This window comes from Nematolebias whitei, chromosome 19, assembly GCF_014905685.2.
Source record: "Nematolebias whitei isolate Nwh7 chromosome 19, NemWhi1, whole genome shotgun sequence".
NCBI classification, from domain to species: Eukaryota; Metazoa; Chordata; class Actinopteri; order Cyprinodontiformes; family Rivulidae; genus Nematolebias; species Nematolebias whitei.
Genome location: NC_056516.1, coordinates 29,717,722 through 29,733,125, shown reverse-complemented (window position 1 = coordinate 29,733,125; position 15,404 = coordinate 29,717,722). Strand labels below are relative to the sequence as shown.

The 15,404-nt window shown below is 40.9% G+C and overlaps 1 protein-coding gene across 1 annotated transcript; it reads left to right on the top strand.

The window, feature by feature from the left end:
- The first annotated feature begins 1,277 nt into the window (after positions 1-1,277).
- trim46b (tripartite motif containing 46b) lies at positions 1,278-14,600 on the top strand. The gene is made up of 12 exons (XM_037693372.1): positions 1,278-1,646; positions 3,440-3,701; positions 3,795-3,984; positions 4,482-4,680; positions 5,806-5,952; positions 6,206-6,301; positions 8,302-8,555; positions 9,327-9,448; positions 9,562-9,900; positions 11,765-11,994; positions 12,853-12,920; positions 13,620-14,600. The coding sequence occupies exons 1-12, from the start codon at positions 1,560-1,562 to the stop codon at positions 14,065-14,067; spliced, it is 2,442 nt and encodes an 813-aa protein (XP_037549300.1). The 5' UTR covers positions 1,278-1,559; the 3' UTR covers positions 14,068-14,600.
- Positions 14,601-15,404: the final 804 nt, after the last annotated feature.

Here is a 15,404-nt window from a genome sequence, read left to right as displayed (position 1 = left end):
TCATTTCCTAAAGTTTCTGTCAGGATCTGTGTGTGTGTGTTTTTTTTTTTTAATATATAAGTATTTTATGTTAATTGCTCAAGTTCCTTCTCAGGTTCATGTTTATTTTTATTGTGTGGTCATTCACATTATATTTCAATGTGATCATCAACAGACTCCAGTGAGAATAGTCTATGGTCCTGAAGTGATCTGCACGCGCAGAAGAAAACATGAGGTCACATGCTGCCCGCTTCACACCTCGATGATGCAAACATCGGACGGAATGCAACGTGGCGGTTCAGACTGACGTCACTCTGAAAAATATGTGTCCAATGTAGTACCACATGTGAAAAAGCAGATTTGTCACATTCAGACGGTCAGAAAAATCCAACAAGGGTGATTTGCAGGTTCCATCTCTCTTTAAACCTGGGAGTTTTATCAAAATCTGTCCAGTGGTTCATAAGACATTTTGGCTATACAGACAAATGGTTATTGGCGATGATCTTTCATCAGCAGAACATTTGTTGAGTATGACTCTCAGCTACTACCTCATCAAATACCAGACTGGTAGAATAATGAACATTTTGTCTCAGCTCAGAATGACAGATTTCTTTTCTTTTTTTTTATCACTTGTCCAGGTGTGAAGCTCGTTTTGCAGAGTTAATGTCAGGTACAACTGTCTAAAGACGACCTTTGATTATCAGGAAATCAGTCATTCCTTATTATTATTATTATATTATACAGTTATATAGAATAAAATGCTTTTAATCATTTTTGAAAACTGAAAAATCAAAGCAAATATGTGCTTGTTTTTAGTATTTCACCCTGTTTTACAGCACCCTGATTCATTGTTTTGTGCACTACTCTTATTTTACATTGTTACTATTGTTATGCACTTTATGTCTGGAACAGGTCTCTCTTGTAAATGAGTGGCTCAATGGGGATAGCCTGTATAAATAAAGTTTGAATTATTATTAAAAAAAAAAAGAATCACAACCTGAAATTACAGCACCGTGCAAAAGTTTTAAATCATGTTTTTTAAACCTTTTTTCTTCTTTCCAATCCTAAAAACGGACAATTCAGCCTTTTTCCATGTTTTAGTCAAAATTAATGATATTTAATATACAATCTTTTTTTTTTTCTTGTTTGATATATAATCAGCTGGATGTAAAGCATGTAGATCCACGAGGATCATGAACCAAACAAATTGCAGATTCAAGATTTATTTATTTATATAGTTTTTTTTTTTTCTGTTGCGCATCATTCAAAGGCATCCGGGGTGCGGGGTGGGAGGAGCTGAGGGGGGGTCTGGATGTCTGATGAGGAATAAGGCCACAGCATCTGTTATTCAGCGTGGATGTAAATATATATTTACACACAAAAAAAAAAATCCAAGTCTTTTTCTCCGCAGCACGTGCGACGTTTATCAGCGGTTTGGTTGCTCGTGCGCATCTGAAACAAAACAAACGCAGGAAATACTGAACGATTCATCGATTATTTTCTGTAATCTGGAGGGATTGTGTGATATTTATTCGTGTCATTAGGATGCACCACAGGTTTTGTGGTCTGGGTCGAGTTAGATGATGAAAACGGGGGGCAGCTTTTTTTATGGGGCAGAGATGGACGTGAAAGCCTCGTCCGCCATGGAAGCGTTGGTTCGCATCAGCGTGAGTACTAATTTATCTTTTATTATGGCTTGCCTCTGTAAGAATATCAAATTCTGAAGCTTTATGAATTTATAGGGAATGATATGAGAAGCCAAATAAAAAGAAAGATATATGAAAATAAATAAATAAATAAAAAAAATCCTCGGTGAGGATTTGCTCGTTATTTTGAGGTTGCTCTTTCTGGTGGGGCTTGAATAAAATGGCTTCATAGAATCGATTTGAATTTTTATCTAAAACCAAATAAAAACGGTGTTTTTCGACGAGATGCAGCGCATGTTGATAAATATAAAATGGTAAAACGGGCTGTTTTACGGGGCTCATTGGATGGTCGTTTCCATGGAGACCGGATGCAAGCCTCCAGTTCGCTGCTGAGGGGAAAAAAAAAAAAAGGATAAAAGAAAAGCTGCTTGGATGGGGTTTTCAGAACAATGATGGTCTGATAAAAAAAAAAAAAAAGAAGATGTTAGAGAATGTGCAGAACAGCATCTTTTCAGGATGTCGAATCAGAGCTTCCCTCTCATCTTACACCTCCTTACTGACGATGTAATGCCTCAAACTCCTCCCTCTTCTCTGTCGCTGTCCTCATGCGGGATATATAGCCATATAGTTCACTATCATGGCGCCTAGATTCCAGGTGAAGGTAAGGATGCGCTTGTTTTACGTCTGCACCAGCAATGCAGCATCCATTAGAGGTGGATGAAGAGGTCCACAGCTTGCAGAACATGCAGTAACCTGGATTTGTTAGGATTAGCTGCAGGAGGAGGAGGAGGCAGACAGGCCGGAGTTGACATTGGAGAATGACACAGAGGCTGACTGAAGTAGGTTGTTGTTGTTGTAGGTCTTGACTGTGGAATAATGTCTCAGCAAATATGTCTGTATCTTTATAGTGAAAAGAATATATGCACAAATGAGCTTTATCTGCCTGCATTATCCTGCATCACCACACACAGAAGTGAGAAAATACACAATTCCCCCGAGCAGCACTCAGTCAGCTTCTGACATCCTCTTCTTGATGTTAATTCATAGTGAGAGTGATGAGAGCGGCTGGACCTGTAGCTGTTTTTGTTTGGAGGTTGTGTGTCAAGGGCATCCTGTCTGAATGTCAGAGACTAACGAATACAAAGTGGGCACAAGATCTAAGAGATTTTAGAATAATTGTATTTTTTTGTTTTCTCATAAAAATGTGAATAGAGTGACTGAAGGTGTGAAGTCGGGTTTTAGAAGCAGCTTTTGTCAAACTGATGTCCTCGAGTGAATCTGACACTTAATAATCTCACTCTGTAGCTCTAATGTAGTTTCACTGACTCTGCTGGCTCAAGATGAAGGTACAGAAAGGTTGAGTTACTGTGTTGCATTAATGTTTCTTGAATTCATGTGTATGTGGAGTCACTTTTCGTTTTTGTCCTGTAGTAATTGATGCACCTTTTTGTAATAAATGTAACAAATACAGTTTGATGTCATGCAAAAAAAAAAAATCGGACTCCTGGAGCTGTTCTAAAAGAAACACAGAAAATGAATAATTGATGGTTGGTCTTGATCAATAATTTACAAAAATGATGGCTTGTGTCATCTGTATGCCACATCTTTTTACACTGGCTTCTCTTATCTCCTCTCAACTGACTACTTTCCTGCTATAAATCTGTCCATAAAATCCAATATTGCAATATTTACTCATTTTCAATCCAGTTAAAAGCTTGATATGCACGTTTCTCCCTTTATATGTTGAATTTAAAAGGACTTATAGAATAAAAGGTTCCCGTCTTAATAATCCATGATCTCTTTGCCTCCAACAGTCAAACATGAAGAGCCTGGAGCATGAGCTGCACTGTCCTGTGTGTAAAGAGATAGTCAAACAGCCTGTGGTCCTGCCGTGCCAGCACAGCGTCTGCCTAATGTGTGCCTCTGAGGTCCTAGTGGCAAATGGCTACCCGCCTCCGGACCTCCCCCCAGAGCCCAACTCTCCAGCTTCCACCCCCAACACCCGCTCACCGCGTCAGGCTCGCAGGCCCACTCCCAAAGCTGAGCAGCGGCCTATTGATCGTGTGCTGCGATCAGGTAAGAAATGCATCTTTAGTTCGATTATTTAGTTTTGATTTCTCAAATTTGCGACGTTTGTTTAATTGAAAATTTCTCCTATCTGCTCACGAGGTCCTCATCCGCCATCGCCATCCATGCCTCGTTCTCCTGGTCATGGGGCGTACCCAGGGCGGCGCCGCAAGGAGGGCCCACCCCTGCTGATGATGTTCCCTTGCACCCTCTGCAGTCGCGACGTACAACTGGGCGAGAAGGGCCTCACTGACTGTCTCCGCAACCTCACACTGGAGCGAATCGTGGAGAGGTCGCTTGCAGATGTGTTCACACACTTCTATTAGAAAACGATATTTAAAAAAAAAAATGCTATGATAAGCACATAAAGCCTCCACATTAGTACTGATTTGATGATAAGGAACCGGATGTAAATGAATAAATGACTCCAAAGTGGAAAAACTGGAGGTGTGGGAACATTTCCAAATCTGATCGTCACCATTCAGCAGCAGCTGAACTGAGAAAAATCCTGCACCGTGTGCAATACAACATACTGTCCTGTAGCTACACTTACTGACAGTGTGTTTCCACTGGCTAGCAGCTTCCTCTTCACTTTCTCACATATTTCTTCCTGTCTCATTCTAGATCCTTGCACCTTTTAGACACCTTGATTTGACTTGTCTTATAGCATCCAAGCAGTAATTTACGCCCTCATTTGATAACGTAAGGTGTTTTGTCACAACGCAACAAACCAAAAACATTATTTTTTTGTTGTTTCTACCCTTTTCTTTTTGTGATCATTATCTTCAGGTACAGACACACAGTGAGCCTGGGCAGTGTTGCTGTGATGTGTCAGTTTTGTAAACCGCCGCAAACTCTGGAGGCCACTAAGGGCTGCGCTGACTGCAGAGCAAATTTCTGCAACGAGTGTTTCAAGCTCTATCACCCATGGGGGACGCCGCGGGCACAACACGAACACATCCTGCCAACGCTCAACTTCAGACCAAAGGTGCAACTGATACACTTGTTTCAAATTTTTATCTGCATGAAAGATAACTATTAAAATGCCCATTTAAGCTGCTTTTTTATCTAGTCAGCAAAGGTTTTTAGATTATAAAACTATAACATGTATATTCTAGAATCTCGCTGCACAGGGCGGCTGCATGTTGGAGTAGCATTCATGTAGCTATGTTACATTCATTCTGAGTTATTGCTTTTGAAAACCTTAATTCCTCTTTTTCTGGGTGTAAATCACTTTTTTTCTGATGGTTATTTCCGCTGTGCAGCTGGAAGGATTTTTACTCCAACCTTTTTACTTTTGGGCCTTTGTTATGCTGTGTAACCATGGCAACAGGCTTTATTTTAACAACCAGGAGCAGCTGATTAACTTCTCAAAAGCTCAAATACCTCAACTACAGCCCCAAATCCCAAATGAGTTGAAAAGGAGGCACCGTGGATGAATTCCCGTCAACCTGGAGGCGGTGCTCAAGTACCTGACCGCTGAGATCCTGGAGCTGGTGAGAAACTCAGCTCGTGACAACGTGAGGACCGGGATCATCCACCGGCACCTTCGGCTGTGTGTCCGTGGCGACAAGGAGCTTGGCAGACTGATGGGAGGAGTGACCATCGCTCAGGGAGGAATTCCGCCTGGCGTGCAGGCAGTCCTGCTGCCCAGGAGGACCGTGGGGTCCGCCGGATCTGGCGGCAGACTGGATTCGGGTGGACAGATCAGTATCTGTGTCCGGACTCTTCGGATTCACTGCAGGAGATCCTTCTTTCCCACAGCCATTAGCATCTAGCAACTCTTGAATAAAACCAGGATAATGAGCTATGACGTTACTTAATTTCCCCTTGGGATTAATAATGTATATTTTTATTGAATTGAATTTTATTAAATAAAATAAATCTGTTTAACAGAAGTGAAAATTTTTCATATTATACTTTTAGCTTTAGGAATACAAATCTGTGTTTCACAGAAAAAAATCCAGGAACATTTACCTGCAGTGGTCTATTCTCCCAAAGTGAAAATGTTCAATTATAAATAAATGTCTGTTACTTGTCTTTGTTCTGTTTTTCACAAGTGAAGAGTGACTCGGATGAACGGGTTCAATTTTAACGAGCATCTCCTCCTCAGGTTCTGACGTGCACGGAGCACGACCACGAGAAGCTGCAGTTTTACTGCAGATCCTGCCAGCGGCTGCTCTGTCCTCTCTGTAAACTGCGTCGAATCCACACCGGACACAAAATCCTCCCCGTGGCTCAGGCTTACCAAGCTCTGAAGGTCAGACTTCTCCAAAATAAAGCAAAACAGTCATAAAAATACAAATATACATGTATAAAATCCTTTCAAACAAAGTTTCATTCCTATACTCACATGTGATTGGTCACATACCCAAGCTGTGGATAGAAATTAATGATAAACAGATTTAACATTTAAAAATCATACATTCTGATGTATAAGAGATAAGCACAGACAGGCTAATGGAGAGTTAATGTCTGACTTTGAATCTGTGTTATCTTTTTTTACTCAACAGGATAAGATTGCTAAGGAGATGAACTACATTCTGTCTAACCAGGACACCGTTCTGGCTCAGATCACACAGCTGGAGAGCTCCATCACTCAGACTGAGGTGATTAAAACTTACGCCCAACAAATGTTTGCTTAACATGAAACTAAAAACCAGTCAGCAGTTCAACCTCATTAAACAGCTAAAGGCACAGATTATGTCTTTTGGTGATGCTTTTAATCAGATTTATTTGGAATAAATTCACATTTAATACAAAACGGTTTATGTTGTATTTGACCAGTTATTATAACTGTTCGTGTGAAGCCAAAAACGCCAGTTTTTAGTCCCAGAAACTTTGAGACTCATCATCATACATTTAGTCAAATTCCTGTCTGGCTTGTTTTTCTGTTTCTTTTCCCACAGAGCTCATTATAACTCAAAGTGCAACAAATGCTGCAGTCAGAAAGTTACGTACCTTGACCTTGGAGTTTGGCTTGAATGTCTTTTAATGGTTTCCTTGTCTATTTTTCTACCATCTGCACTATCTGTCGGATCAACCTGGGCTTGCATTTCTTCTTGTGTCCACTGCCTAAGAATTTGATTTTGGCTCCGTGAACCTTGCACTTTTTAATAATCTTGTCAGCTGTGTTCAGAGGAACATGAAGCTGCTTGGAGATAGTCTTGTAACCTTTCCATTTAACATGGACACATCTATATATTCATTCTGGGCTCATTAGACAGCTCTTGCCTTTGATATCTCTGCTCCATGTTCAATGTGGCGCACACAACCATACCAAACTACCCATTGGCTGTTTCTTCCCTTTATATTGGCTTAATAGCTGATAAAAAGCTTAAAGGGACTTGTGATACCATACTTAGTTGGAACCATAACAATATTGCAAGAATAGTCTTGCCAGGGTACATGGTTGAAGACCATGAAGAGGGAAATGTGTCACGAGACAGAGGGAGAAGAGAAAAGTCAAGCATGTAGGAGTGAGGGTGGCAATTCTAAATGTGGGGACAATGACAGGCAAATGTAGAGAGCTGGCTGACATGATGCAGAGAAGGAAGGTAGATGTTTTATGTGTCCAAGAGACCAAGTGGAAGGGCAGCAAGGCTCGCAGCATTGGGGCAGGGTTCAAACTGTTTTACCATGGTGTGGCTAGAAAGAGAACTGGAGTAGGTGTGGTTCTGAAGGAGGAGTTGGCAAAGAATGTAGTAGAGGTGAAAAGAGAGCATCAGACAGGGTGATGTGTCTGAAGGTAGAAGCAGAAGGTTTGATGCTAAATGTTGTCAGTTGTTATGCTCCACAGGTTGGATGGGACATAGATGAGAAAGATACTTTTTAGAAGGATCTGGATGAAGTGATAGAGAATATTCCCAGGGAGGAGAGAGTGGTGATCGGAGCAGACCTGAATGGACATGTTGGTGAAGGAAATGGAGAGGATGAGGAAGTGATGGGTAGGTTTGGTGTCAAGGAAAGAAACCAGGAAGGACGGATGGTGGTGGATTTTGTCAAGAGAATGGAAATGGCTGTAGTCAACACTTATTTCCAAAAGAGGGAGGAGCATAGAGCGACCTAGAAGAGTGGAGGAAGGAGCAGGTCGACTACATTCTGTGTAGAAGAGGAGACCTGAGGGAGATTGGGGACTGTAAGGTTGTGGCAGAGGAGAGCGTGGCCAGACAGCATCGGATGAGAAATAATAATGTGAGGAGTTCAGAGAGGAGCTGTTAAAGGCTCTGGGTGGTAAAAAAGAGCTTTTAGATGACAGGGCTACTACAGCAAAGTTCATTTTTAAGAACAAGGGTGATGTACAGAGTTGTAGCAACTACAGGGGAATTAAGTTGATGAGCCACACGATGAAGAGTTGTGGAAGCTAGACAGACGAGAAGTGAGATGTGAGTGTACCAACAAACTTCACTGTGTTTGTAAAACATTAATAATATTTGCGTTGTAGCACATTTTGCTCTCTTTCTTGGGCTTTTCTAACTGATGTGCACTATGACCTTCGGTGCACCTTCTTATAAAAGACAAAGGCCTTGTGTGAAGATGTGAGCCAGCTTCAGCAGAGTGTTAGTTTTCAGATGTTTGACGTTTTCTCCACGTGTCTTTTCGCCCTCAGGTGAACAGTGTGTCAGCCAGAGAGCAGCTGGCTCAGAGCATCAGGGATCTGACCGCTGCTCTGGCTGAGCGTCACGCCTCGCTCACCCAGGCTCTGGAGGCGGCGCGGCAGAAGCGAGGCGAGGCGTTGGCCGCTCAGGTGGCGGAGAGGCGGAGCTTAATGGAACACGCTGGGCTCATGGCGTTCACCCAGGAGCTGCTGAAAGAAACCGACCAGCCTTGCTTTGTGCAGGCCGCTCGACAAACTCACAACAGGTTGTCCTTTTGTTTACCCTTGTTCTTACTTCCTAATGAGCCTAAATAGATATTAATGCCTTGTTGTTGTTGTTTTTTATTGATAAAAACGATAAAACGGCAGCACACGTTGCTTAATTTTTCTTTTTTCTTCATTTGCTCAATGACCGCTTTAAGCTTTAAACAAAATCTTAAAGCTCCAACTTGAAATGATCTGGGGTTCTCAGTTGTGTGAAAGTAGGACTTTACCGATTTAGATGTATTTGTAAATCGCTCCACTCTGGTATACATTTAATGATCCATCTTCCGGCAGATGTGTTTGCTTTATATCGCTGCAGTTATAATTAATGAAAAGTCACTGTCGCAGTGGGTAGCATCTTCTTTATAAACAAGGCACAGAGGTTTATCTTTAATAAACATTCAGCAAATGTGCATTAATCATTACAGCCTATTTATTTATTTTTACGTTGAGCCACAGTTAATTCACCATTTTGACCAGGAAGGCGATATTTTGTCATTCTGTCTTTAATGGAAATTAAACGTGTTAGTGTTAGCAACAAATAGGACAGTGATGTATTACGAGAGGACTAAAGTTATATTAGTTTTGGCCCATCTGTTAGATTTGTCAAGCGAAATAAAAATACAGGAAGAGGCTGCAGCCTCATCTTTTATTTTATCTTTTCCAAACATGCCTCCCACATTATCATCCTGTGTCTCCCTCCATTTGTCTTGATCAAAGCGTTTTGTAAACATCGTTGCAATTCCTTTCTCTCGCTCTCGTTTATTTACCAGGCTGAGCAAAGCAATTGAGAATCTCCAGCATTTCGCTTTAGCTGCTGATCCATCCTTCAGACACTTCCAGCTGGACGTCTCCAAAGAGCTTAAACTCCTGACAGAGCTGAACTTCATCCAGGGTGAGAAGGGCAGCTGTGGGAGGAAGGGTGGGGAAGAATACAATAAGACAGAAGAAATGTGTTTAAATAAATAAAAACTAAGAGCCTCTACATTGAGCATATTCCTGTTGTAGCTCCTCAGGCCCCAGTGATTGACACCCAGCGCTCTCTGGCCTATGATCAGCTCTTCCTGTGCTGGCGACTGCCCCAAGAGTCTGCGCCCGCCTGGCACTTCTCAGTGGAGTACCGCCGCCGCGGCGTGGTACCAGGAGGAGCGTCCAGAGGCGGGATCAGAGGAGGACTCGCTGCAGCTCGCTGGGGCTGGCAGCGCTTGGACGAAGTGAGTGGAACCAGTGCTGTGATTGACAGGTTGGAGATGGACAGTGTTTATGTGCTGCGAGTGAGAGGCTGCAACAAGGCGGGGTACGGGGAGTACAGCGAGGAGGTGTACCTGCACACGCCCCCTGCACCAGGTGAGAAAACCTTGATTGTTTTGCTCAAGAAAAAGGTGCATAATAAATAATAAATTCACAATGAACAATGTGTGGATTTCCCTTTTATATTCATTTAATAATATCAGATAATTCTTGCTGATGCAATAAAAAAGGGGGGTCAAAATGAAAAACATCTGATACCTGACATCTTTTCTTGGTTGCAAGTTCCTCAACAAGAGTTTCATTGTTCTCATCTGACGTCATGAGAAGTCTGCACTAAATAAAGCATGCCCAGTTTTAAAGTAAAATTTAAAACATCAAAAGTATTTTACCTTTAAAATATCATTTTGGGGCCAGATGAGATGTTAACAAGGGCCATATTTGGCTCCTGGGTCTTGAGTTTGACACATGGGACCTAGATCCTCAAAAAATGTGAATTGTCATTATAATCCTATTTTTACGTAGAGAAAAACAGTATACGTTTGTTTGTTTTTTGTCAAATATATTCAAAAAGATTGGTAAGTAAGTGCAGAAAGCAGTGGGAGTAACAAGCTGTAGCATTTTTGGTGTAACCTGAGTTCACTTCCTGCAGGAATATTGTCATTTTTCTGCTCAGATGATCATGAAATTTAAAAAATGCTGCGATGTAAACATTTACCAAATTGTTAGCTTATTAATCTGCTCATAATTAAACTCTTTTTCCGTAAACTGAGGCTTGTCAAAGAGATATCTACAACAGGTGAGATAGTAATTGTTAAAATCTCTCCACAGAACCCCTTTTTTGAAAATGTCTGGTTTCTTTCAGCTGTATGATTAAGGTCAAACTTTCAAATATATTAAAAATACTAAATTCTCTGGAACTAGCCTTATTCATTTTTTGTACATGTCATGATAATCTTGTCTGCACCTGAGCTACAACATTGTTATCTACAAACAAAAACTGAACAAATGTTTAGTCTCTTTCTCGCCGTTAATTAATGCATATTAAGCAGTTATTAACAATTTATAAAGTGTTTATAGAGGAATTAATAATGTATCTTTAAACTATTATGGGAGACTTATTGTAACGTGTTAACACATTTCCACTAACTATGCGTGCACAGTGGGATACAAGTTGGTCACTCTCTACAGGAGCCACTCACCTTGATTATTATCATAAATTCTTAACAGATTAAACTTATTTGTTTTTGCAGTGAAATACTGAAAAAAAGTCACTTTTTTTTTCTCCATCCCCATCTTCTTGTTTCTAACCGCCGCCTCTGATTTGTCACTGTCAACACATCCTCACCTTCTCTTTATTTCCTGGTTTAATTCCATTTCACAGCTTTGTACTTGCCATCTTCAGCTGTGCTACTTCCACGCTACCAACCTACATGCCTCCTGCAGAACGTAAGAAGTGCTCTGGTTTTAGACCTCTCCCCTCCCCCACTCACCCCCTCTTTCTCCCATTCTCACTCAGATCTGTCCGAGCATCGATGATGTTTGCATTTTGTTAAGACCCGAGGCTTAACAAATTGGATTCAGATCCAGGATTTTTTTTTAAGGGTCGATTTGTGCGATTGGTGAATTCCTTCGTGCCCCTGTTGGCTGTTTTACCTGCTATCATCCCCCTGGTATCTTTAAAAAACAAGGTCCAGCTGTCAGAGTTCTGTGGTGAAAACTGTTGTATGAATCATCAATATCTTCTGTTCCAGCGCTGACAGGAGGAGGTGCACCTGCTCCTCTCCTCTCAGTTTTTATTCTCCTCGCCTTTGTTCTGCTTTCTGGCTGTAAATCTGTTCGCCTTTCCTTCTGTTGCCTCCCGCTCACTTCTAAAATTTGATCTCATGTTTCTAAAATCTATCTGTCTTTTACGTCTTTTCCTCCCTGATCTTGTCTTCCTCTGTCCCTTGTGTCCTCTCAGTGCTGAACTTCTACTTGGACTCTCGCTGGGGTCTCCACGCCGACCGGCTGGTGGTCAACAAGGAGCAGCGCGGCGCTCGAAGCGTCCCCGGCCTCTCTCTGCTGCAGGCCGCTGACCATTCTCTCACTTCCTGTCACCTGACGTCTGACCTCCTGGTGGGGGATGTAGCCATCACGCAGGGGAGGCACTACTGGGCATGCTCAGTAGAGCCTGGATCTTATCTTGTGAAGGCAAGTAAACATGGACTCCAGGTTTTTTCTGAGGGATGCGTAGCTTCAGGAAGAATGTCTTGGATTCAGGGTGAACAGGTGACTGCAGAGACTTTATGTCACGTTTCCTGTTCAAAAATCTAACTAAAAGTATTGTTTTTATTTTTTAACTCTTTATTACATGAAATAAAAACACTAAGAAAATAATGGATGTACGTCTACAGCTCATTAACCTCATTCAAGATGGCCGCCATAGTCAAGTGGTCTTAGCAAACACAGAAATAGTTTTAATTTTTAAAGCTGTTAATTTTACAGGCATTGAGCTAAAATATGGTGTGGAAGTAGCTGAGCATCTTCTACGTCACGTACTTGGAGTAAAGCACGTCTCGCAACTTCTTTGCATAAAACCTTGGCATCAACTGATGGAGTCGACCGTGTTTCGTCTGTTAGCAAAATATCTCGTGAACCGTTGTACAGATTTCAATGAAACTTTCAGTAAGTAGATACAGTATATAGATATAAGTAGTGATTAAGCTTTGGAATCAACCCAATTCAAGATGGCCTCCACACCTAATCAACCTTAGCCTGCACAAAAATAGATATAATTTAGCAAATTTGCCAGATATTGAACAAAAATCTGATGTGACTGAAGCTGAGTCCTTCACAGATCATGTGGAATCTCATGAGATATTGCATGAAATGAAAATAACAAGATAATTGAGAGTTTGTGAGGATGTCGATAAATCATTTGCACTTTCCATATTTTGGTTGTATTATTGATAAAGAGTTTTCCTCCCATGAAATGTGTCTTTTTCGGCTAAAGTTATTGAAAGAATAAAACAGATAAAGCCTGATTAGGATCTCGTCTTTGTTGAATAGGTGGGAGTGGGTCTGGAGTCCAAACTGCAGGAGTGGTTTCACCTCCCACAGGACATGGCCAGCCCTCGGTGAGTATCAGAAAATTAAATTTAAAGTCTTTTCAAACCCCTGCAGCATGATTTTATTTTCCCCAACTGAGCTTGATTTGGCTCTGGGGCAACGTGAAAAGCTCTCAGAAATAATAATTTATCACAAAATAATCACTTATAATGTTTTGGATGCCAATAAATACAAGAAAGTGGCTTTAGATTTCCTGTTTTACTGGTTATAATTTAATAACTTAATAGTTTAAAGGTTATTCCATACTGATCTGTTTGAACCTACAAACTGAGACTTTTGATTTAACTTTCAGTTTTCAGTCCTCTTGTTACATGTCCTAAAGAGGCAGTTCAGATTTTTTCAAGTGGGTTTCTGTGGATTACTTGAGAGCAGTCAGTATCCTAACGTATTTTTCAGACTATAAGGCGCATTAAGCGAAACAAAAGTCAGACAAGTCAAAATTTATTCAACTCGTTCACAATAACCACATAAAATCAGTTTGAGGTCAGTGATCACAGCCAGAATTAATACATAAGTCACACCGGGTTATAAGGCTCACTGTTGATTTTTAAGAAAATTTAAGGATTTGAAGTGCGCCTTATTGTCTGAATAATACAGTACTTGCAGTAGAGCGCATTCAGAATGATTCCAGTCAGAAATGGATCTATGCAAAAGTAAGTTTGCTCGTTTTATTTTGCTATAAAATGAGTCAACCCATTCTTGTTTAGTTACGACCCAGACAGCGGCCATGACAGCGGCGCTGAGGATAACATGGACTCGGCGCCGCCCTTCTGCTTCCTTACGATGGGGATGGGTAAAATATATCTGCCGCAACACAACCACCACCACCACAGCAGCCATGGGAACAGCAACCGAGACCCAATCACCAACGGCAACGGCCCCTCCTCTCCCGCAGGCCTCACCTACCCGCTGCCGCCCCGGCTCGGTGTGTGCCTCGACTTTGAGAAGGGTCGGGTCACCTTCTACGACGCTCACTCTTTGCGCCCACTGTGGGAGGGTCATGTCGATTGCTCTGGGCCCGTCTGCCCTGCTTTCTGCTTCATCGGCGGGGGGGCGTTGCAGCTGCAGGAGCTGGTTGCCAACCGGAATGCGGATCAGACTCCGGTGAGGCGGGTAACCATCCAACCCCGAGTCTCTAACCTGAACAACAACTGATCCTCGACTGGAGGCTGTAACTGTAATCTGGAATGTATTTGTGAAGTATTTACTCAGCTAGAGCGAAAATTTTAGACATCTCAGCGATTTTGTTAGGTCTTTTTATGTTCTTGGAAAGGAAGGTGTTTCTATTGCCACAAATATGCAATGTAATTATGTTTCTTACCTTTTGTTACATGCGGTTTTGCAAGATTTATTGCTTAAGTGGTGCCTGGTAAATCCAGCACTTGTTATGTAATTACATATAAATTTAGTGCTTGCATCTATAAAGCTAATGTAGATAAAGAGTTACACTTTTTTTTTCATGCAGAAGCTTTAATTGCTTTTTTAAATGTCTTTAACGCTTTCCATTTGCTTGATATATATGAATATTGCATAAAGCCTAAAATATATTATTGCATCTGAATTTTTAACTATTTAATTATTTTCTTCTAAGCCAAAGTTATTGTTTTTATGGGATTTAAATGTGGTAAAAAATTAAAGGTAGGAACCATGAGGCAAAACAGTAATTAGAGACGCCAATTACACCTCTGCTGCACAGTTAATCACCAGTCTCCACTCTTTTGTTTTGTGTGTTCTTGTTTCGTATTCGAACACATGTGTTTGATGTCGGTGTGTGTTTCTGTGTGTTATTTCACTGAGTGCATTAGAGCATATGGTTTGACTGATAACAGCTCTAAATGTTAGTGAGTCAAAAAGTTGTTTTCTCAAAAACACATTTTGTAAAATGTTTGCTTGGTTATAAATGGATGAGAAACGCCTCTAATGAAAACTGTAGCAGATTAACTTATTGTAAACGTCACCTGCTGGCAGAATGTTTGCTTAAAAACTAATTATGGGAATTAACATTGAATAAACTCCAACGGGTAAAATTACACTTTTTGCTTCCTTTGATTCTGTTTCACTGGTTTAAAATCAGCCTTTTTACAGTTTGGACTAATTATGTCACAGTTTTGCCACTAGGGGGCAGAAGAGCATAATATTTAGTCAGACTGGATCTGAAAATATGGCCAGAATTTTTATGTTTGAGAGGAATGAATAATGGAAATTAATGTTTGTCAGTGGATATTGGCAAACACGAGCATTTCCCACTTTTATTTTTACTTTGAATCTTCACAAATTTGCTGATGCATAATTTAAACATGTGACAAATTGAAAGAAAATGGAGAAACTTGAACTAATGCAGGTTAAAAAGCTGCAATGCTTGGTGCAGTGAAGCAATTAACATTCAGCTGTACTCTCTGTTGTGTATTAAAACATAAAGCAGGCCCAGTTAGTAATTTAAACTCTAATGAACAGCTGGTATTTCAATAGGAAGTGTCTAAAGGAAAAAAAAA